The sequence below is a fragment of the Musa acuminata genome, chromosome BXJ2-6, assembly GCF_036884655.1.
Source record: "Musa acuminata AAA Group cultivar baxijiao chromosome BXJ2-6, Cavendish_Baxijiao_AAA, whole genome shotgun sequence".
In the NCBI taxonomy this organism is placed as follows: Eukaryota; Viridiplantae; Streptophyta; class Magnoliopsida; order Zingiberales; family Musaceae; genus Musa; species Musa acuminata.
Window position 1 is genome coordinate 37,433,010 of NC_088343.1, and position 23,741 is coordinate 37,456,750.

Below are 23,741 nucleotides of genomic sequence, written 5' to 3' on the forward strand. Positions count from 1 at the left end.
CATGCATGCTGAAGCGAAAACGAAGCATCTCGTGCTACTGCGAGGAGAGGTATTATCACGAACGATACTCCACGTCCCCCGCGTACGCGTTACCTATCACTGCCCGTTCAAAGTGGGGCCCACATTCTGTCCCACGACAAGCTTGGTAAATTCAAAAAGGTGGGACGCACGAGTTTGTCGTGACCTCATCAACATTGATTCCGCCGTGCGCTGCAATCAAGTTTGATAACGGGCTTTAGTCAGGCCTCAAGTTCAAGTAGGATCCAAACCGTTTACAGAAGTCCAACCCGTTAAGGGTCAAAATTGATTGAGACTAGTCAAAATTGAATATAAGTTAGGTCTTCTTCCTACATGACTTATTTGCTTGTATGAGCTTAATTTATAGATTTTACTTCAATTTTTGACCAGTTATATTTCACAATTATTCGTTACCGTGTATCGTCATGTGGGGTTCATTTTCTAATCCATCCTCAACATCTAATGATGCGTTTGGTATCTTTATGCGAGTAGTTGACGGGGGACTTAATTAACTCACTAATCTAATCAGACATCTTGCTAATAGACTGGGGACGGTCAGTGCAGAGCCACATGTTATTTGAGGGCATGTGTCTATCGACACCGTGGTGGCGCCGCTTGGTACGACAACGGGGTTGCGGACATGTAACTTTCGTCATCTCTCCCCGACGTCATCGTCCATTAAACCGACGGAGACAGCATGGCTTCTTGTTCTTTATTGCCATTGTGACCTACTGGTATTCCTGACCATCCAAGCAAAGAGAGGTGGAGGAGAAGGTCTTAACAGCGAACAGACGCAGATATGCAGGCATGTGTTTGATGAGGCTCTTCTGTTCTCTGTGCCTTGTACTGTGTGCTTAAGAGTCGTCAATCCACAGGGACTTCGCTTGCTGCTTCAGCTGCAGCTGCTACTGCTGCTGCTTCGGCTATCGGTGCTTCCTTCTCCTGCTACTGCTGCGCAGGTTCTTCTTTCGCTTGCTCATCTCGATCTCCCTTATCTCGGATTGCGTGTGTTTCTTCAGTAGGTATAAGTATCATTTCTTCTTTTCTTTGCGCATCAAATTAAGCTTGGCGACATCTGCGTGTCGAATGGAAACTGCGACGCCGGGCTACATTGCGAGACATGCGTCGCCAGCGGCAACGGGTTGTTCAGGTGCACGCGAATTCAGCCCTCCGATCCCAAATCGAAGGTCTTGATCTCCTCTCTTTCCCTCTCCAACTCCCTCGCGTCTTCCCTCGCTGCTTATCGTCCCTCGGCAACAGGGGACCGGTTTGCCGTTTAATAGGTACTCGTGGTTGACGACTCACAACTCGTTCGCGAAACTCGGTCAGAAATCGCGCACCGGAACGCCCGTGATCACCCTGGAGAACCAGCAGGACTCCATCACCGATCAACTCAACGTACGCACTTAAATCTTCTTACTCCTTCTCTACCATTCTGTCTACTTAACTCGGCGGAGGATCGTCGAAGATGGGTCATCGTTGACCCGCCTTAACCACCGAGTTCGTCGCACGCGAAGCGCTGAGTCGACCTATCACGGGCCACCGCTGAAGCACCGCGCACGAATCACGAAGCTGGCAGCCAGAATTTTAATTATCTCAATTAAAATAAATTCCGTTTGGACCAAAAACTTACTTCAATTATTCGTTGATATTTTTTGCCAATGAGTAGCTTAGCTGTACAGAAAACAATGACAGGGAGTTGGTGTGACACCAACCAAGCTGTCTTTAGAACCCACCTTGAGAGAGAAATCCACTATAAAATTCGAGCATATTATGCTAACTATATGAAAGCATATTTATCTGTTACATTCTCATGTGTTTGGTGATTGAGATAATGAGCTGAAATGGGCTTTGTGAAGGAACAGATATCAAGTTGACTACATCATATTGACCATGTTATAATCGTAAACAAATTCCAACCAGTATTTATTTGAGTTGTCTTTTATGATCATTTGGTGGTTGGAATGAGAGTGTCCACATGGTCTTCTTATCCAACCAACAAGTAAATAAGTCCAAGATGCATAAAATAGTGTAAATGAGATTGATTCTTAGACATTCATGTCTGACCCGTCACCTGCTTGTCCATTTGCTGCAATGAGTGTAGAACGGCGTAAGGGGGTTGATGTTGGACATGTACGACTTCCTGGAAGACATCTGGTTGTGCCACTCCACCGGTGGCAAATGCTACAACTTCACTGCCTTTGTAAGCGCCGCTACTGTTGCATTACCTTCACGCATCAGTCGGGTCTTCTTCTTCTTCGTCAAATCACTCCATTTCCTGGTTCTTCAGCAACCGGCGATCGATGTGCTCAAGGAAATCCAGGTTTTCCTTGAAGCAAACCCTTCGGAGGTCGTCACGATAATTATCGAGGACTACGTCACCTCCCCCATGGGCCTCACCAAAGTCTTCAACGCTTCCGGACTGCTCAAGTATTGGTTCCCGGTCTCAAGAATGCCCAAGAATGGCGGGGACTGGCCGCTGCTCAGCGACATGATCAGCCGAAACCAGCGCCTGCTGGTGTTCACCTCCAAGTCCGCCAAAGAAGCATCCGAGGGCATCGCCTACGAGTGGACGTACATCGTGGAGAATCAATGTGAGGAGAAGGCGTTGCCTACGGCTCACCAGCTGAACCCTCAACCTGTTTGATGTTGTTGCAGATGGAGACGGAGGCATGGAGGCAGGCGCGTGCCCGAACCGAGCGGAGTCGTCGCCCATGAACACCACGTCGAGGTCGCTGGTGCTGATGAACTACTTCCCCACCATTCCAAACCTAGCGACGGCCTGCAAGCACAACTCCGCCCCGCTTCTGAGCATGCTGAACACCTGCCATAACTTGTCGGCGAATCGCTGGCCCAACTTTATAGCCGTCGACTTCTACAAGGTCAGTGATGCGTTCCTTATGGAAATTCTTGTAGAGGTTAGGGATGACGTCCTCGTGATCTCCGCTGCAGAGAAGTAATGGAGGTGGAGCACCGGAAGCCACGGACGTAGCCAACGGGCACTTGGTTTGTGGATGCGACAACATTGCCTACTGCAAGGTACGTCGGAGATCGTATGACACGGTGATCAAAGCACTAAAATTTTATGGATCACATGGCGGTTCTTTGTCACAGGTAAATGCCTCGTTTGGGGTCTGCGAAGTTCCACCTCCGCCGGCGCCGACGACCGACTCGTCCGGCGTGAATGGGAACTCTTCCGGCTCGTCGATCGCGTTGCTTCTTGCACATCAACTCCGATACTTGTGGTTGGCAGTGATCATGTCGATCTGCATCAGCATTAGATAGTCTGGTTTTGGATGCGTGTGAATTTGAAGGCATTGTGTTTGGCACAGAAATTGTTTCTGCCCACGAAATAATTGATGATTGAGCGACTGTATTTGATAAAATTATATATATATTTTTAATATGGTTGCCAATAGCAAAGGGTTACTAATAACAAAAAGGGGTTGCTAATAATCGTTTGTTATCGACAACTTCTTGCTTTTAGCAAACCATTAAAAATAATAAAATATAATTTGATCTCCGTGAATAATAAAATAATAAAACGTCTTGCTTTTGACAACCATTAAAAATAATAAAATATGTTTTTTATTTAAAATCTCACTCTTTCTTTGACCCAAAGAACAGAGACAGTGTAAAGTGTCAGATGATGATAAAGCAGGAAGCAATAGTGAATCTGGTAAAACTATTGACAACAAAGAAGGAGACGATATAAGTAAGATAAAAAAAGAAGTATAATTTGGATATTGTTTGAATTATAGATATGATTTGGAAAAGACTAAAATGAAGATAAAGAAATACCTAAAATAAAGATATGATTTGAATATTTTTATAAATTTTCTTAATTAACTTATCACGGCTCGTAAATATTGAAATATTAAATTAAATATTAACTGCTTGGGTTGGGATCCACTATTACCTCTATGCTTACATCAGTTTGTTCTCTTACATTAATTAGAAAAGGGAAATGAATTTTTGCCTTTCTCTTACACATGTTCCATATGTAATTAATCATCGATGAAAGAAGATGATGATGCACGTCTCTTTCTTAATTAAGTGAGCCAATTTGAGTGCATTAAAAGGTGTGCTGGACTAATATCACACGATCAACCTTATTGTATCATCTTCTGCATGCAGGAAAATGTTTTACCCCTTTTTTTTTGGGGAGAAACTGAGAAGAAAAAGAAAGGAAGAAAGCAGCAGATCCAAGCCGTTGGATCGACCGATGTATCATCAGACGGCGAAAAGCGCTTCGAAACCCACATCGAAGACTTCGCGGGCACGGGGGCGCCGAAGTCATTTTACTAAAGGAAATTTCCTGACCCGAGACCGGTCAAAATGGGCCGGAGCGCGACAGCTGTCAACACGTGCGGCCAGGTTCCGGCACGTGTGGACGAAGGCTCGAACCCGGTTCCCGAGGTAATCCTGCCCGGTTGACCGGGGACAAACCCCGGCCCCGGTATCCGGTGACTCCCCCGTTCGCACGCGCACGCCTGCTCCGCCCGAGCATCGCGCGACACGTCACCCATTTTGTTCGTGCATCCGGCCCAGCATTGCGGACTCCATTTTGTACACCGCGCGTACTGTTTGGACTGGCTAAGGATGCTGTACCCTGTATTCCATCGCTCAACGCGTAGCCTTTTCACTGGCCACGAGCTCCGATGCCCCGGATGTTTGACTGACACTCTTTGGTTTGACCCATATCATCGCAGCCGTCCAATCTATTGAAGTGCCAGTTCCGCATTCATCGATTGACGGCTCTGATGTGCTTGAACTGCCGACATTTCAAGTCAGTCCAACCCCACCCAACCGAAAGGCGCGCAGGAACCCGATTTGGTGTTACGGCTCGGAGACCGCGCCCCTCCTCGGGAAATGACGACCGTTCGATGGGTGCACATCATGCAAACACGTATAACGCGCGCGTGTCACATGAAAGCCTGGCAGCCGTTTGTGATAAGGAGCCGCACGTGTAGAGGGCAAAAGCATAAGAGGCGCTCGACTCACGCCTCCTCCTCCGCCAAACCAACAAGAGCAAAGCTTTGAGCGTTGGCTCGACTCGTTACGCGGAGATACAGGGAACGAGGAGGCGAGGATCGAGATTGGTGATGCCGGGGAGCGTAGCGCCTTTGGATCTGGCGGGGGTGACGATACCGCACCACTTCCGGTGCCCGATCTCGCTGGAGCTGATGCGGGATCCGGTGACGATGTGCACGGGGCAGACGTACGACCGGGCGAGCATCGAGTCCTGGATGGCGACCGGGAACACCACCTGCCCCGTCACCCGCGCCCCGCTCACCGACTTCACCCTCATCCCCAACCACAACCTCCGCCGCCTCATCCAGGACTGGTGCGTCGCCCACCGCTCGCTCGGAGTCGAGCGCATCCCCACTCCGAAGCAGCCGGCCGACCCTTCTCTCGTCCGCTCCCTACTCGACTCTGCTGCCGCCTCATCCTTCAACGCCTCTCGGGTCGCCGCGCTTCGCCGGCTCCGCTCCCTGGCGCGGGAGTCCGACAAGAACCGCGCAGTGATCTCCACCCATGAGACCCGCTCGGCCCTCGTGGAGATCGCGTTCGAGGGTGGGGAACAACTAGAGTTACCGGAAGCGGACCAGCCGGCATTGGAGGCCATGGCAGTGCTAGCCATGCTGCCGTTGACGGAGACCGAGAGCGTGGCGGTGGCATCGCGGCCTGAACGGTTGTGCCGACTGGGGGAAATGGTGAGAAGGCACACGTCAATGGAGGCACGGATCACCGCCGCGGCGGTTATCGAGGCGGTCGCGGTGGGGGCGCGGTCGGCCGAGACCAGGGCCTCGGTCGGCGGGACGAACGGGGTGGTGGTGGGTCTGGTGGCGCTGGCGGAGCAGCGAGGGAACCCACGGGCGGTGCGGGTAGGGATTCGTGGGCTCTTCGCTCTTTGCCTGGCGAAGGAGAACCGAGGGCGGGCAGTGGCGGCTGGGGCGGCCGCAGCGGTGGTGGGCAGGCTGGGCGAGCTGGCGTCGAGCGACGCGGAGCGGGCGCTGGCGACGGTAGAGCTACTGTGCCGGGTGGAGGGGGGCAGGGAGGCGGTGGTGGCGGGGTGGGGCGGCGGCGAGGCGGCGGTGGTGGCGCTAGTGAGGGCGATGGCCGGGAAGGCGTCTTGGAGGGCGGCGGAGCACGCGGCAGGGGCGCTCCTGGCAGTGCTCGGCCCGTCGGAGGCACTACAGATGGTGGCGGTGGCGGCTGGCGTAGTGGGCCATCTTCTGATGTTGGTGCAAGGCGGGTGTTCCGACAGGGCCAAGAGGAAGGCACAGCTCCTCCTCAAGCTCCTCCGCTCTGCCTGGCCTCATTACGACTCCATCGCCAACTCCGACGACTTCCTCCGGCCATTCTAAATACTCTCTCCATCTCTCTCTAACCCAAACTTCTCTTCCAGTAGGAATCACTACCCCCCTCCCCCCCAAAAAAAAAAAAAAATCAAAACAAAAAGATTATTAATTTCCTCATCTTCACTTTCGTTCTTTTTTTTCCTTTTTCCCAAAAGAAAATTCCAATACAATGCAGGATTCTCTCTTTATCAGTGTGTGAGATGGGAGTGTTGAGGAATGTGAAATGTGGATTGTTCCTTGGATGACTGTAACTATTGTTATTGGATTGAAATGAATGGACATATAATATAATTGCACTTTTCTTTTCCAAAAAATTGTGAATGCTCTACTGCTGCTGCTCTTCATGATATTTTCATTTTATTGGTATATTATTATTATTATTCTTCCTGAATGTTTTAAGTACTTGTATATATATATGTATATATATACATATAATAATAATAATAATAATAATAATAATAATCAGTAATATTTGTAAGGAAATCAAGTCAAAATGACTCTCTGAACATAAGAAGACTGCACACAGGGGGAATGGCATCATGTGGATGGTTCCTTCCCTTGTCTTTCCTCACCGTCCTTGAACTCAAAATTGTCTCAGGCATGAAGCCAAAGTCCACAGAAGATGGCAACAGCAGGAAAAAGGAAGGGGGGAGGCATAACACACCACAAAATAAAAGGAAGGGTTTGCTGGAGTCTTGTGACCCAAAAGCTTGGCTGTGGTGGTCATCACATGAAAGAAGAAGATGATGGATTTCTTCGATGGGGTCACATGGCTGCCTCATTCATCACTCCATCTCGAGTGTCTGTCCGTCACATGAAATGGAAGAGGAGCCCTTTTGTCCATGGATCCATTTGTCTGTGGTCCTAAGGTGGAAGAACATGTCCAAATCTACTTTGTTCCAGGATGAAAATATCAGGAACTTCTCTTTCTCTGACTTGACAATGGAACTAAATCTGATGGAGCAAAGACTAGGATTGAGCGAAGATCTTGATGTCACCTCCTTGTTCATGTCCCAAAAAGTAGTCTTTCAAATAGTGAAAAGCTAGATTCTTCAGGATTTAGCAGTCTATCTAATTTGGTTGCTTTGTCAAAAGCTGTGATGATGAGCAGAAAAAAGTTGAGATAGCTTGTCACTGCTTCTTTGCCGCCTTCATAATTATACGTCGGTGACCATCTTTTTCAAGTTCATTCAAGTAGTGGTTCTTGAGCTACACCACAGAATGCTAATTAAATGTGATGAATTGACATGATTCAGGTCTACTGTGGAGTAAGTTGATTGGTCATGGCTGATCACTGGTTCATGTCATTGATTTAAGAGACTGATTTCGATGTTTCTGGGATTTAAGCGCCCACCGTGTCAGGTCTTGAGCTAACACCTGCACCTTAGTTTCTCATGTTCTTCTTCTCTCTGAGCAAGTGCACCTGAAACAGGTAGCAGATGAATTGCTTTATGGACCAACTGATGTCTATAAGATATGCATGACTAAACTATTGTCAGAAAACCTAGCTGAATGTGTTTGATCCATACATGGACTGCTACAACCAAGGATTTATTTCTCAGAAGATTTGAGTATGTTGGGTTATGTTTCAGCCTGTTTCATGATGTTTTAGGCTGTCTCAGGCCTCTTCTGATCCTTCTGATTGAGCTGGGCTGTTCATCTTATGAACTGGAACAACTCTCCTTGGCACTAGAGATCAATGTTGCTGTTCATGCATGAGAAATGTTTTGGATTACTTGGATATCAAGAAAGCCAGGCTTGAGTAAACCAATGTCATCTTTGTTGTGTTTATTCTTGTGCAGGTAATTTAGGATAGTACTTAATTGCTAGAAGGAGACCTTAGATTCCAATTAGGCATTATCTGCCATGATTAAGAGAATGGGAGGGTGGATATGTTTTGGTGAAAAGAAATCTGTTTTAATTAGATAACCACGGATTATAACTTTTTAATTAGGATTGCTTCGTATTTTCATAATCTAACATGTTTGGGGTTCCAAGTAACTTATGTCGTATGTTCGAGCTTGCCACTAGTCTCGTGTGGATCGTTCAATAAATGTTCATTCAATTTTAAATTAATAAGAATTCAGAGAATTTGAGAATAAAATTATATGATTTTTTTAGATTGGTTAGTAGATGCTATCTATTATTCTTTTTCTAGAAAACTTGGATAATCGTTAAAATTGAATTAGATAGTTAATTCATGAGATGATTATATAAATTATTCGATCATCATTGAGTCATGATGACATATCTAATTATAGTACAATGGATTACGTTAATATCGAGGGATACAATATTATTAGTGATCATTTGATATCAGACCCACAAGATGATGTGTCTTCGGGTTGTACACGTGTTATTTCCCCAGTGAATTATATATTATATCTCATGTTATTTTTTTTTAAAAAAATTATCTCTAAAAAAGATAATAATAATAATAATATCAATTATTTTTAATAATAATAATAATAATAATAATAATAATAATAATAATAATAATAATAATAATAATAATAATAATAATAATAATAATAACACGAAGGAAATGTTGATTTTTTTTTTTGAAAAAAAAAAGCATAGTGATGACCTAATTGTTTTATCATCTTCCTATATTTTAAAACGGAATAAATATGAATTAGAGGCCTCGGTCAATTTGATTGGGCAACACAGGCCGCGGGGTCCACTCGTCGAGTGGGCCACGACGAGGTCAGGTCAATTTGGCTCAGCTTTTCCGTGGTCAATGCCGCTGAATCGATCCCAATGTGGTCACCGCCTCTTTCCTCCACCCATCTCATGTCCAAAAACGACTTCCCACCACAGCACAGTCGACGTTCAGCCATGCACAGTCCACCACGAGAGAAGCCAATTTGAACTCCAACTATGGATACAAAGTATCTGTCCCTGCAACGATGACAAGCAAAGTTTCTCTTTTCCCTTCTTCGATGATCCTTTTGCCAAAGCTCTTCAGGTTAAGCATGGTTAAACCATGCAAGAGTACAAGCCATTGAACGAACACAACCGTTAAACTTGGAGTACAGGACAGGACGCATGCAAGGAGAAAAGGAGAAAGAGAGATGAGAGATGGAACACTATTCTGGGGACGAAGATGGTCTGTGTTGGTTGGACTCTATCCATGATGCCTGTGGAAGATAACCCATGTGTTGATCTGTGGAAGAAGAAGAACCGGCACGGTTAGAAGCCATGGAGGACTTGGAATCCGTAACTGGACGATGCTCTGCTTCTCCGGGCAGCCTTGCGTGCTCCCAAGAGCCCCTCCAAGGCTGGGATTCTGGCCACCTTGCCGCCGCCACGCCAGGCTGCGGGGGCCCGAGACGGGCGTCCTCGGGAAAGTTGAGCTTCGCTCTGCTGCCCCGGAAGCGGAGGGCGGCTTCGTCGTACGCCCGGGCGGCGGCCTCGGCGGTCGTGAAGGTGCCGAGCCAGACGCGGGCCGCCTTGTGGGGATCCCTGATCTCCGACGCCCATTTGCCCCACGGCCGCTGTCGAACGCCTCTGTACTTCCTACTTTCTCCTTCCTCCGCCAATGGAGTGGCGGAAGGGGTGGCTTCTGCCACCGGAGCTGGAGCTCGATGATGCTTGTATGCCCTCTCTCCCATCAACTCGTCCGGCTCCCTCTTATACCCGATGACGCCGCCACGACCACCACCCCGCGATGGCGAGAACGATGGAGCATCCACGGCAGTGTCTCCTGCAACGACTCGCCTCAGCGCCGACACGATCGCCGCCATCTCTCGCGCCCGTCCATGCTCCGAAAACGGATCCGCCTGCGCCACCGCAGCATCTCTCGCAGGAATCGGCTGCATGGAATCGCCGGGTCCGGCGTCGGAGTCTCGCCGCCACCTCGAACCAATTCAGGCAAAGCCCAAGAACAACATGACATGAATGGCTATGTATATATAGATACTCTTCGCATATGCACGTCAAGACTTCACCAACGCCGCCTTTGCTGAGTTCGTCATCGCTACGTATTCAACTTACGAATCTAATGGGTCTTCGTCGAATTATTAATAATCTCATAAATAAATTTATCATGATATTGAAATATTTTATGAGTTAAAATCATACATCTGTTTCTTTTTAATTAAAAATAACAATATAATAATTAGTATATAAATTTGTTGCTTTTATTTGCGTAAATAATTAAAATACTGATTTGGTTACATCAAAGACGAATTCGATACGGTCTTCCACACACGATGGTGGCTTAGAAGGAAGAAAAGCATGAGTGGTATATATGTATATATATATATATTATAAAAGACACAAAATGAAATTTCTCTTCCATCCAAGACAAAACAATTGTGATCTATATAACATGTGGAAGTCAACCCAAAGAGATGCACTTTGCTAACCCAACTAAAAGCTAAATATTGTCTTTTTATAATCTTTTGAAGATTCTCCTCTTCGTCATCAATGACTTACTTGTATGGGAAGCATTCATTTGTAGCTTTGAACTGGTTTGACCTTCGAGTTTTGACTCTCACAACAACCTTGGTCTTATTGTTAATCCATTTGGGATTCTGGACGACGAGTATGCGACGAGTGACGAGTTCCAATGTTTGAACTTGGACTCTTTGGTCCACGCCGAGGGACCAAACATGGAGGCTTCACGAAGTCAATACATGTCCATCCAGAATCTTATGGATGCTCAACCCAAAAATGGAACTCGCAGATACCCTTCTAGAATCGAAACCGAATTGTAATTAAACCGAATTGTAATTCCGATTCATAGAATCTAGACCGAAATCAAAATCGATTTGATTACAAATAAATCGAAATAAAAACTCAGATGAACAAATATCCCTCCAAATGATTATTATTATTTATTCCAATAACTTAATATATGACTAATTAGAGAGATGTTTTAGAAAAAAAAATTAAAATTAAAATAGGTGATTTCGATTTCATCGAAATCAAAATCATCGATTTCTGAATCGGTATTAAAATTATCTGAAATATTTGTATGGTTCTATTTTCAAATTCAGTAGAACCAGAAAAGGCTATATATGAATCCTTGAGTTGTAACATCAGCACATATGATCAGGTCATGATTGGATTACAAAAGGAAATCTAAACGTTAACAGCTGTTTTTTAAGATCATAAGGTTGATACAAAAATTGGAGCTAGCAATGTCCATAAAATACAACCACCATTCTTAACAGAATACAGCCATAGTTCTTCCGGAAATATAACCTCAGCAACTCGGCAGTGATTTATATTTTCTAGCACGATAACAAATATATGACTGCATCGGTCATCAGCTAATCCCATTTTTGTGCACCCCATGGAAATCGAAGGATATGACTCTGCAACTTTCTTTTGTTTCTTATGTGAAGAAAACCAAGACAAAAAGAATTATGAAGAGCACGATCAAGAACCCTATCATCATGATTTGGCCCTTTGCGCCGGCCTTCTTCATCACCACAGCGACCTTTTTCTGCACAAAAAAAATGTTATTTCCTACATTATTAGTACCACATAAAAAACAAAAAAGTAAAAACAAAATTTTCCTTTCAACAACAAATCAGTCATAACAGAATTATATAAAGGTCGAGGGAAATCGATTTCCACCAATTTCCAATCTTAAATCTAGTTAGAGATTTGTGCAAAACTGCAAAACAAGTATGCAATCGTAAATTTAGAACCCTAATCAGGTTAGCTTTCGGATAAATTTTACTGAATATGGATAGTAATTTGCAAATTACTGTGCATCAAGAAGCCGTTAAATGCTAACCTGAACAAAATCCAGCCGGTTTGAAGTAGTATCCATCTCCAAACTTAAGTCACCCAGAATCCTTTCCTATATCACACAATGAATTATGCAGATTAAAAATAAAGTCATTCAATTTGGAACTCCCATGATCGACTATGGAACAATCAAGAATAAAACCAGCCTTTCGAATGAAATGGTTTGTAAATTCTATCAGGTAGCAGCAATCTAGCAACTAGCAGAAAATACATTCATTCCTACAGCATGCTGCAAAATCATACTATGACATAGACATGCAACATCATATTACCTAAGAGGACGGCAGAACTTTTAAGTTAGAACATCCACAACTTTTCCAAGAAATACAGGCACTAGAGGTATTTATGTGCCAGACATTATCATGAGATGAAAGCTAATGAAAGAAATTTATACCAAATCACTAAAAAATTATGCAATAAATAAAGTTAGAGGATTTGTAATGATACACAAGAATTGCTGGACATTTTTTTATAAAGCGGGTTTATCATTCAAAGAGAATAATATTTAAGTTACACCATTTTGAAGAAGAATCATATTAAGGTCTAACCAATCAGCTTCTCAGGTTTGGTTTAACCATTTTTCCATGATCAGTTTTATATAAATGATATAAAGAAGCAAAGTAATATTTTCAACGTTACCTGCCCAACTAATTCATCATGTATAGTAAGCCCTATGCCACCTATTCTCTCAACACTAGCACTAAGCTCATCCAGCTCCTCATCCTGTTGCCTGAAGTACAAATGACAGTCACTCATAATGCCAAAAAATAAAATTATTTTCTTGACAGCTTTAACAGAACACTGAACAAGTCAAAATAAGAATACAAAAAAAGGTGGTTAAGGTCCTTGATCAACAAATAAAATTGATTCCCTCAATAATCTGTGATGCGCACACACACACACACACACACACACACACAAACACACACACATACATACATACATACATACATACATACATACATACATACATACATATGTTGTAGCCCTTTTCATCAATATTTATTTGGCCATCTTCTCTCAAGTGTCTAACCAACAAACAGACCTTATAAAATGCAGCATTTCTTATCTAGTTAGACAAGATTGAGATAATAAAATACACAATTAAGTTATATGTAAACTTGTAAAACAGCGCTATGCCAACAGACTGCTAGTGTCTTTATTGAACGAGTAAAATCTAAAACCTACGACATCTGGTCTATTTATCATCTACTTCTAAACCATATCCAAAATAGTAACAAAAGATAACATTTGGGAACAAAAAATAAATTACTTTATAAGAAGTAGCTGCCTATCTGATTCTGAAGAGATGAAATCATCATCATCTTGTGATGTGTTGTAACCCGATCTCCCTGCCTTGGACGCATAATCATTTGGAAGCCTCATGAGCTCTTGGCGAACACCATTTAGACTAGGAGTGACTGAACTGCCCTTAACTCCAGATTCTTCTAAAGTTCTTCTGATGGTACCCACCTACATAACCATTATGCCATACAAATACAATTTCAAGTTCAGGAATTAAAATAGAAATGGTGACAAACAAAGAGTACACATTTAAGATGCTGCTGAATATAGTATCTCCAATTCAAGGCAAAAACACAGAGAAAGCCTTGCCCATATAAAAATAAGAAAGGAATGAAGTGATAGTCACCTGTAACCACCATAGAAAAAGCACAAAAAAACATATACATGCCTGCTTACGAGCAATGCTAGTCCATTTCCTACGTTTTCCAAGTTCAGTTTCATCAAGACTATATCGAGCTGGATCCTTTGCAGCAACGGCAATTGCCTTGTCTAACTCATCAACCTTTGCCATTAACATAAAAAACACATTCAACAAAAAATTGCCATAATATGAATCAGAAAGTATTGCAATAAATCCTTCCATTGCTGAACTTGCTCTTTGCTATAAACATGCTTTTATCATGATAGACAATTGACATACAAGTATGTTCATAAAATGGAGGACTCCTAAACAAAAGGTTGCAGAAATGAAAAACAAATACTTTGTTTCCATCACACTGATACCTGCCAATCAAGGCTTTCACAGCTGGCTAGGAGCTCTTTGGTTAGACGTACACGCTCTCCGATATCTAAAGATGTCTGTTCCCATTGGTGAAAACTAGCTTGCAATTTATCAATCTGCATCCAGGAAAAAATTCAAGAAGAAATGATGAACAGAACAGTTTGTAAGAACTACTCTATCTTGCAGATTAAAGCTGCAACATGAGGTGAACATATTTTCTGGAAGATAAATTCTTATTCATAAATATAGGCCTCCATTTTTTGTTCAGGGGAGGGGTTCAAGGGTGTATGAAAATATAGCTTTTGATGTGATCACAAGGATGTCAAACAACAAAGGTAGCTTCGGTCACAAACAAAGAGGATTAGTGCCTTAGGTGCAAACATATCTATAAGATAATTTCTGAGCATCTTTAGTGTATATGCAAAGCCTTTTTAGGTAATATACAGTTCCAAACCATCAACTTCAATCCAAGAGGGCCATGCATTTCTCGAAAAGTAGGACCTACACCTCGTCCAATGTGTGTTTGATAACTTTTTTGTTCTTCATCCTCAATTAACCAAAATTAAACTTATAGAATTATTTCCAACTAAGACAATACTGCTAAGCAAATTTCTGACTCAGCACCATAATATGCAAGTATGCAACACACGCTGTTAACTCTCCCGAGATTTGAATCAGAATATTTCAACATAAGCTGAAGAACAGAGAAGAGGCTGCTGGTCACTTAGTGGATGCACTGTTAAAAAATGAGAGTAAAACAAAGCATTGGTCAGCTAGCCATAGTGTATTAATAATGAAAGATGATCAGTCACATGAATTTGTAGCATTCAGCTTTAGTTTTCTGTCTATATAAAATCTATTTAATTCGAAACCTAAATTACAAACATTTGAACATTGAAAAAAAAAATTCTAACTTAATTTAACATTCAGATTTCTGCAAGTTCCTATTTTCACAAGTTGTTTGATTCATTGTTAACAATCAACCCAAATCTGAAATTTGGCATGCATTCTTAAATATCTTACATGGAGAAATAAACTCTTAATCTTTTCGTAAATCATAGTATATCCAAATCAAAGCTGTAGAAGGCTATGGTCATTGTTCCTAAGTAATCTGAAGTTACAAATCACAAGCAAAACTTAGTTCTTTGGCTTTCAATTTTAATGCATTCCCACATTAGTTTTTAATCTAAATTCTTGTCCTCATAGTACGTAGTATGTTAAAATTTAGTTCAAAAATAGAAAATCGAACAAGGATATGCCGCAAAGTCAAAATCGTGAACATGATTGGTCAGTGGTGATATGCCGTATCAACTGGATGAGATTGACAAGATTGTAATTTCCCCAAGAAGTAAATTCAGATTTGAAAAAAAAGAAAAGAAACCATAAACTAAGGAAAATGTGAAAATAAAAAAGAAATATGTCAATATACTTTATTAGAACTAGATAACTTTGTAAGCATATGTTAATACTTAATATACAACATGCTGAGTTCAGATCGAGGACCAAAAGAAAATCAGAATAATATTGACAATGCTAATGCATTCCTTATAAACAATAACAGCACGAATCCTCTTGCAACAAAAGGTTATCCAATATCACTTACTATAAACTTCATATATTTATCACAAAATACATATCATCATCCTTATCCCCATCACATGTCTCACTACTCAAAGTGCCTCTACGCTTGCCTTCTCTCCTAGTTCTGACAATCCACAAGGTTAATTAATTATATAGGTTTATAAGAGATACCAAATTAATATTTTTAACCTTTCACAAGAAACCAAAACTAAAGTGTACATCACTAGACGAATCAGGCATTCAACACTCCCTTTCGGACATAAACATTAATGTATTAAGCAATCAAATCAGTTAAACATACCGAGCCCTGAATTTCCTCCTTAACAATGTAAAAAGGATCTCGAGCGGGAGTCATCTCAGTGCACTCTTTGGACCAAGATCAGCTTCTCCCAAGTGATGCATCAACCCGATACGATCCTACATGTACAAGCAGCAGACAGGAAAACACATCACTAACAATAACATGCGGATCTAAACAACAGTAAATCATGGAATCAGTCTCTCAAATGGCTAACACAGGTATATACAAGCTTCGCCGAAGAACAAAATCGCTGATCGGAGGTCTCCGATCCTACCAGAGGGAGGGACCTCAAACAAAATCCGCCCTCCCAATGCGAGACAGGAGGGCACGTGACGCCTAATTTTAGGGATCATCCCCAGAATGGACGTCAGACTAAGATTCGTAGGTGAGCAGACGAGAAGGGATCGATTCGGAGGTGGAATTGGTGCGTGGACGCCGTGGATCTGGGAAGAATAAGGGGTTTCTTTTCCTTATTACCTTTTTGTCATGTGGAGGACCAGATCGCTGCCTCCGCCGTAGTAACCGAATCGATGAATGATGGATCAACGGCAGCGGCGGCGGCGGCGGAGGAGGAGGAGGAGGAGGTCGGGGGGCAAGAGGAGTTCGCCAGGGAACAACGAGGTCGGGAGCAAGCGGAGTTCCTCCACGGCGACAACAGGTTTTGTAGAATGGCTAAGCGACGGGTGGATTCGGTCCGTCGGATTTGCTATGATGCAGTAGCAAATTGGACCCAAATCAATCATCTTAGGTACGTCAAATTAGAGGCCATCAAAGGTTTTAACGTAGGAATAGCGTATTTATTTATCACAAAAAAAAATATTTAGTTCCTCAAAATAATATAAATATCCTTATTATTCTTACCGATTGTTTTATTTTAATTGCATATTTTATGCACTGTAATAAATGTAAAAAAGAAATTGATAGAAATTACATCACTAACAGCAGAGGAGATAACCAATTTGATAGAAGTTGATGTTGATTGAACTTTTAAAGAACCAACGAAAATTGACTAAGTTGCATATCATAGAGATTTTATATTTGAGAAATTTATAGCCATGAATACAAAAGTCACTGCAAGTTCCTATTTTGAAAAGTATCCAAATAATGCTCCTACATTTTGAAAAGATAATATTAACCTTAACAAATTAAATGAGTTTATATAAAATTAAATCATATAAAATACTAATTTAACTTGAACATATGGTTTTATCGTATACTATATATCCATGCTTCATATTTACCAATTGATAGCTCTCTATTTCATTGTCGTTGTTGTATTATATTAAACAACCTCCGAGTATTATCAACTTTGTACGTTATTATGTTTAGGGTCAAGTTTTTTCGTTTACGAGCATCGAGTTTTACCGACGACAACACTGACTCTTTTGAGCTTTTTATTTCATCGTCGTTACATTGTTTGTGATATTATTTCCTCGAGCTTCGAGGATTCTTTAAGATATGTTTCCATTTCTATTAAAGAAAAATTACTAAAAAACTCAAATTTTTAGTTTATTATGTAGCTAGGGTTATAGGGTTACATTGATGTCTACTATTCTAACAATGCTATAAAAGATTGTTGTTTTACTATCAATATTTTGAGTATTTTTTATAAAAATAAAGTCTTTATCCATAACAATGCATTATTTTTTACCTTATTTATTTTATTTAAATAAATTATAATTCATGCATGTAATGTTTTTTCACATTTGAGTCTCTAAAAAAGCCCTATATATACATATATACATATATATATATATATACATATATATACATATATATATATATATACATATATATATATACATATACATATATATATATACATATACATATATATATATACATATATATATGTATATATATATAGAAAATTTAGCCCACGAAAAATTTTCCCAATAGATGATGCACTATTATTGAGGAAAATTCAAAAATAGTGCATCGCATGAATGCAATATTTTTTCACATGTTAATTTATCAACAAATCAATAATATATGTAGAAAATTTGGTCCAAACAAATTTTTTCTAACAGATGATGCACTGTTATTGAGAAAAATTAAAAAATAGTACATTGTAAAAATGTATTGTTTAAAATGATATCAAATTTTTAGAAAAGCTTTGAATAGGGCATGTCATTGGTTTTTAATTTAAAAAGTTCTTTTGATATTTTTATGGATTTTTTAGCATCTAAATAATATATTGTTTTTCTATTTTCTACTTGTTTTCTATTTATAATAAATTATAATGCATCTATGTAATATGTTTTCACATTTGAGCTTAAAATTTGGTCTAAAATTTTTTTTTTGATAGGCAATTCACTATTTTTGAGGAAAAATAAAATATAGTACATCACATAAAAGCACTGTTTAAAATGATCTTAAATTTTTAGAAAAACTTTGAATAGAACACTTATGGACATATGCCATTGGTTTGTCATTTTAGAGATCTTTTTGGGTTTTTTTTAGATTTTTGATCATTTGAACAATGTATCATTTTTTATTTTCTCCTTATTCGTTGTATTTCTAACAAATTATAATACATCTATGCAATATTTTTTCACATTTGAATATTTAAATAAGTCAATAATATATTATAAAATTTGGTCTAGAAAAACAATTTCTAATAAGTGATGCATTGTTTTTGAGGAAAAATAAAACATAGTGCTCAAAATGATCTAAAATTTTTAAGAAAGTTTTGAATAGGACACTTGGACTTATGTCATTGGTTTTCCATTTCAGATTTTTTTTATATATTTTTATATATTTTTGAGCATCTAAATAATGTGTTATTTTTTTATTTTCTCCTTGTTTTTCTAGTTAGATAAATTTTCATTGAATCATTAACTCTAATTTATTTTAGTTTTAAACACTTATTATAAGCGTAGAATGTCTAAAGCCAACTCGATTTAGGCATATGTATATTTTTGTATATATAAATTCTTATTTAATTATCATTGTAAAATTTAAATTTCATAGTTCTATTTATTGGTATCCATGGATTAGAACATTCCGATGATGAAAAGGGATCGAACTATCATTTTGGTTGGATAGTTTTGGGGTAAAACTTTGTGGATCATTTTTATCACTTATGACACCTACTAAGTGTACATGAGTAGTAAAGTTGATCTCATTATCACTAAGGTAATGTCACTTGGATATTATAAGGAATATTATATTTGATCGTTTCCTAAATATTTATAAAATTTTCATATCTCGCAGATTAATATCGATAATTATAAAGTGGAACTATCTTTCTTTCTCTCTCTCTCTCTCTCTCTCTCTCCTATATATATATATATATATATATATATATATATATATATATATATATATATATATATATATATATATATATATATATTCTCCTACTTAATTTGCCCAATACTACACAAGTCTTTACTCTAAAGGGTATATTACACAGAAGCACTTTTTATTCTGAAGGACCAACGTATATTACTAGAGAAGTCCTTACTCTAAAATTAATAATTAACTTTTATCGAATATATATATTATATGGTTTTATCTACAGATTACAATAGTCCTTAGTATGATGATTTGAAATTTTTGAATAAGTATAATTGGTCAGCAGTAGTCCATTCATTTATTTCTAAGAGGATTATAATAACAGGAGAAAGAATGTAGAGGTTAAGAAGAAATAAGGTTTAACTGTCGATTATTTGAAATGATACCTATCCATATTATATTGTGAAATGAAGGTAGAAATGGTCTATTCCCATATTGTATTATAAAATAATTAATAGAATGATATCAATAATATCATCTGATATAATAAGTATCTTGTTTTGGATCAAATTCAGATATAATTTTTTATTATTTATAGATTATTAAAGAATTAAATTTTTTATCATATAAGATAAAGTTACGCACTAGATATTAGGTACCAGATGCAAAGGTACTAGATATTGAGGTACTAGAAGCTGAATATCGAATCTCCCTACTTATATATCAATCCAGTATTCCATTCACGCATGAAACATATTACCATCGATTTTCACTTCGTGCGAGATCAAGTTGTCAAACATCAACTTCGTGTCTCTCATGTCCATACGACTGATCAACTAGCAGACTCACTCACGAAGCTTCTAGCCCGCAAACTATTTTTATTACATCAGTCTATGATCGATATATTTGATAGAAGCTCGATCTTACGGGGGCATGATAACAAAGTGATTTATTCTAATAACAAAAAAATTTCCTCTAAGGGATCATTGCTTATGACAATAATATCATCTACATATACTAAAAGATATATTATATTTTCATATTATTATCGTAGGAATAAAGAGGAATCAGACGAGTTAATGAAGTCAGAAACGATCCAAGTTCAGTATACTAAGCTCTTGAAGCTTGACGGATTTCATAAATGACTTTTTATAATTTACAAACATGACCAAGGGGTACTATATAAAGATATCTTCAATTAGAGGTAAAAAGACATTGTTAATTTGCAAACATGGCCAGGGGGTTGCTGCATAAATGACTAGATAAGAGACTAAGCATGTGAGTGCGGGAATGATTGACCAGGGTGGTTTACAACTTATACAAAGCTTTGAAAGCAATGTCACATGAAGAAATGAGTGGGGCAAGGAATCCAACGACCGAAACTTGAATTGTTTGAAGGATGAGATGATTTTGACATAACCATAGTTTATGGTTCGGATTTGGTACTGGACTGAATATACTTAGGATATTAAGCATTGTTAATAGACAATGAAGAGAGCCATCCACATAGCTTAGAAGATTATAACCAAATAATAAATTAAAAAATTAAGTACGTTAGGATGAGGATGGGTAGTTATGGATAATTCGAAGGGGATGAAGGTTGCTGTATTTATGGAGATAAAGCTTGAATTAAAAAAAAATTATAATTTCCTATCGGATGTTGGAAGAACTACCAATATCGATCATAACCCTCTTCACTTGAGCATTAATCATCATCACAAAGACTACCATGGTATCCTCATGATTTGGGTTGAGATTTGCCCTTCATCCTTGAGCGCTTTTTAATAGTAATTCAACGATAAACTTTATGACCCGAAGAGTTGTCCCCCCCCACCCCCTCTCCTCTCGGTAGGTCCACCATGATGATATCAATTTGCTTCTCCATCAACCCTTGAAGTTGAGGTGCTTCTCCACCAATCCCCTAAAGTCAGGGTGAGGGTTCTTGGTGCTTTTGGATAAAATGTCTGATTGGACCTCATCGTTTGATCTCTTCAATTTCCTCAGGATATTTTTTGGATTCATGACCATAATTTTAATGGAATTAGCAGTACTTGGATTTGTCTCTTTTCATTTCATTGAGTGAAGGTCTCTTATGAGCTCATTCTCCTTTATCTATAAGAAGACTTTAGTTTTATTCATGTTTATAGGAGTCAGCTTGGGCCTTGGGTAAGGTAACTCAAGTCGTTTATTTTTTCCTTAAAGTAGTGACCTTTGGGTCGAGGCTGATTGAGGTCACTCTTGTTTTAGCCTATGAGTGACTCACGCTTGTCTAAGACCATTGCCTTGGTGATAATATATTGATTGATCATTTGAGATACTCTGAGTATAATCATTAGTAATCTCTCTATCTATGACCAAAAAAAGATGAATGGACGTGAGCCCCATCATAAAGGTATATATTATGAGGGATGGATGAGCATCTAATATATCTTGGATATTATTTATGAATTGAGCAATGAAGTCTGTAAGCATTTCTTCCTCCCCTTACCTGAGTATAAGTGTTGCTACCGAAGGCCGAGAGCATATGTTCATGGGAAAGTAAAGTTCAATCTCTCTCACTAATTAAGTGAAAAAACAGATAGAAAGTGGCTTCAAACGAGCATACTATTCTCGCATGAGTCCTCTTAATATGATTGAGAAGACATGACACATTAGGGAATTCGAGGTGTCATATAATGATATTTGGGTGGAGAGCACTATAATATGCTCTATCGAGTTAGCGCTACCAAGGATGAGAGACAAAGGTTCACTGGAATTGGTTCCTCTTAAAATTTCTGAGTGAACGACGATCGACCCAAGGTGGGCTTAACTAGTGCTTCCTTTTTTTATTATTGGAACTCTCATCTTATTTTCTTAAAATATCGATTTATTTATCACAGTTGGATCTAAAGGAAATCCTTCATTGAATCCATTGATTAGGACTCAGATTGAGGTGGGACAGAGTGAGGGTGGTATAATCCATTGAATTTCATAGTTGGAGACCAAAGTGCCCCTCGATCGACAATTCAATAGGTCTTAAGTACTCTTAAGATATTAGCATCATGTCGAGTCAAAGAATGTTAACGAGTGTCGATGGTAGTGGAGCTGGGTATTACTGTTGAGTTGGGGGCATCGTCTATTAGACAAGTGAGGGCAAAAGCAAAGTGACAACTTATATCGTACCTATTAGCATTTATACTTGTTGAATAAGGTTTAGAAACACTTCAGTAGGGACGAGAAGGTGACTCGAGGTTATCCTTAGGGGTTAGAGACACTAGTCAATGAATATGCACCAGTATTGCATTTGAATCTACGTTGAGATAAATGTACTAATGTGTAAAAAAAGGGTGGCTGCTACCCTCATTGGGTGAAAGTACTATGGGTCAAAGGGCAAAGCCTCTTAGCTTAAGCGTTCATTAAGAGGATCAATGACCAAGCTTTCCTATGACATCAAGTCATCCTTTTAGCATACAAAATATTACTGGAAGATGTCGTTGATGTCAAATTAACCCAATATAATTCAGGCTTATCTACATAGGATTATCAGAGATGCCTTAAAGGTGAAAATGTCGAGTTCTCAAGGAGGTTGTCTAAGGTGCTACTTGCACATTGAGGTTGAGAGAGATTTTCTAAGTTAGTCTCAAGTTACTAACTCGAGGTGAGTGAGTACAATCATCAATGGTAAAAAAATGACCTCTTGACTATATTAAAAGTAAGCTTTTATACATCGAAGCAAATGAATGATATATTATGTGAAATATTCCATGAGTTTAATTGCCTCTAACAACCTCAATTTTACCTTTTGTCCATATAGGCAACAATAACAGAAGTAACTCATAACCATATGTCTTAGATCGATGTCCACGTGGACAGATCGGTAAGGGACATCTTTTGTCTCCTTCTTTTAGCCTAGATGTCACTTGAAGAATGTATGTTGGATAATAATTAGTCGATAATATCTTCCTTATGATATCTAATATTTTTTAAACAAGTTTACTATTTTTGGCTTATATGAAAATACAATATGAAAACTCTTAATACATGCCATGATTCTTGATAAACAACATATTTAACAATAAATATCAAACAAGATGCTTTAAATATCACATTATTCATGAAAACTATATATATATATATATATATATATATATATATATATATATATATAATCTTATCTAAATAACTATTTAATGACTGAACAGTAACAAAAATAATAATATATTTACATGATTTTTTTGAATTTTTTGATTAAAAAAGAAAAATAAAACATAAAGAACAAAGAGAAGACAAAGAACAGTAACAATCATGTAGTAGTCACTTTGTATAAACAAGAAAGAAATGAAAATTAACAAAAGAGAAATTTTTTACCTTTACAATAGCACTTTGTATATTTTTTAATAAAAAAAATATTAAACTAGCATGAACCATTTCAACCCAAACTTGTGAAAAAGCTTTATAGGCTTAA

The 23,741-nt window shown here is 39.1% G+C and overlaps 4 protein-coding genes across 4 annotated transcripts; 2 read left to right on the forward strand and 2 right to left on the reverse strand.

The window, feature by feature from the left end:
- The first annotated feature begins 675 nt into the window (after positions 1 to 675).
- On the forward strand, positions 676 to 3,434 carry LOC103989087 (PI-PLC X domain-containing protein At5g67130). The gene is made up of 9 exons (XM_009407841.3): positions 676 to 823; positions 894 to 977; positions 1,083 to 1,205; positions 1,279 to 1,416; positions 2,123 to 2,221; positions 2,309 to 2,612; positions 2,677 to 2,900; positions 2,971 to 3,057; positions 3,133 to 3,434. Exons 1-9 carry the CDS (start codon positions 818 to 820, stop codon positions 3,301 to 3,303), a joined length of 1,236 nt encoding a protein of 411 aa, XP_009406116.2. The 5' UTR covers positions 676 to 817; the 3' UTR covers positions 3,304 to 3,434.
- A 1,584-nt stretch (positions 3,435 to 5,018) lies between these two features.
- Positions 5,019 to 6,679, forward strand: LOC135615421 (U-box domain-containing protein 25-like). The gene has a single exon (XM_065113884.1). The coding sequence runs from the start codon at positions 5,124 to 5,126 to the stop codon at positions 6,387 to 6,389; it is 1,266 nt and encodes a 421-aa protein (XP_064969956.1). The 5' UTR covers positions 5,019 to 5,123; the 3' UTR covers positions 6,390 to 6,679.
- Positions 6,680 to 9,402: 2,723 nt separating this feature from the next.
- LOC103989787 (ethylene-responsive transcription factor ERF110) lies at positions 9,403 to 10,273 on the reverse strand. The gene has a single exon (XM_009408736.3). The coding sequence runs from the start codon at positions 10,202 to 10,204 to the stop codon at positions 9,473 to 9,475; it is 732 nt and encodes a 243-aa protein (XP_009407011.2). The 5' UTR covers positions 10,205 to 10,273; the 3' UTR covers positions 9,403 to 9,472.
- A 1,199-nt stretch (positions 10,274 to 11,472) lies between these two features.
- LOC135615422 (syntaxin-61-like) lies at positions 11,473 to 16,749 on the reverse strand. Its single transcript, XM_065113885.1, has 8 exons — positions 16,535 to 16,749; positions 16,058 to 16,173; positions 14,178 to 14,291; positions 13,843 to 13,956; positions 13,423 to 13,622; positions 12,789 to 12,879; positions 12,136 to 12,201; positions 11,473 to 11,838 (listed from the first exon to the last, which is right to left on the reverse strand). Exons 2-8 carry the CDS (start codon positions 16,109 to 16,111, stop codon positions 11,728 to 11,730), a joined length of 750 nt encoding a protein of 249 aa, XP_064969957.1. The 5' UTR covers positions 16,112 to 16,173; positions 16,535 to 16,749; the 3' UTR covers positions 11,473 to 11,727.
- Positions 16,750 to 23,741: the final 6,992 nt, after the last annotated feature.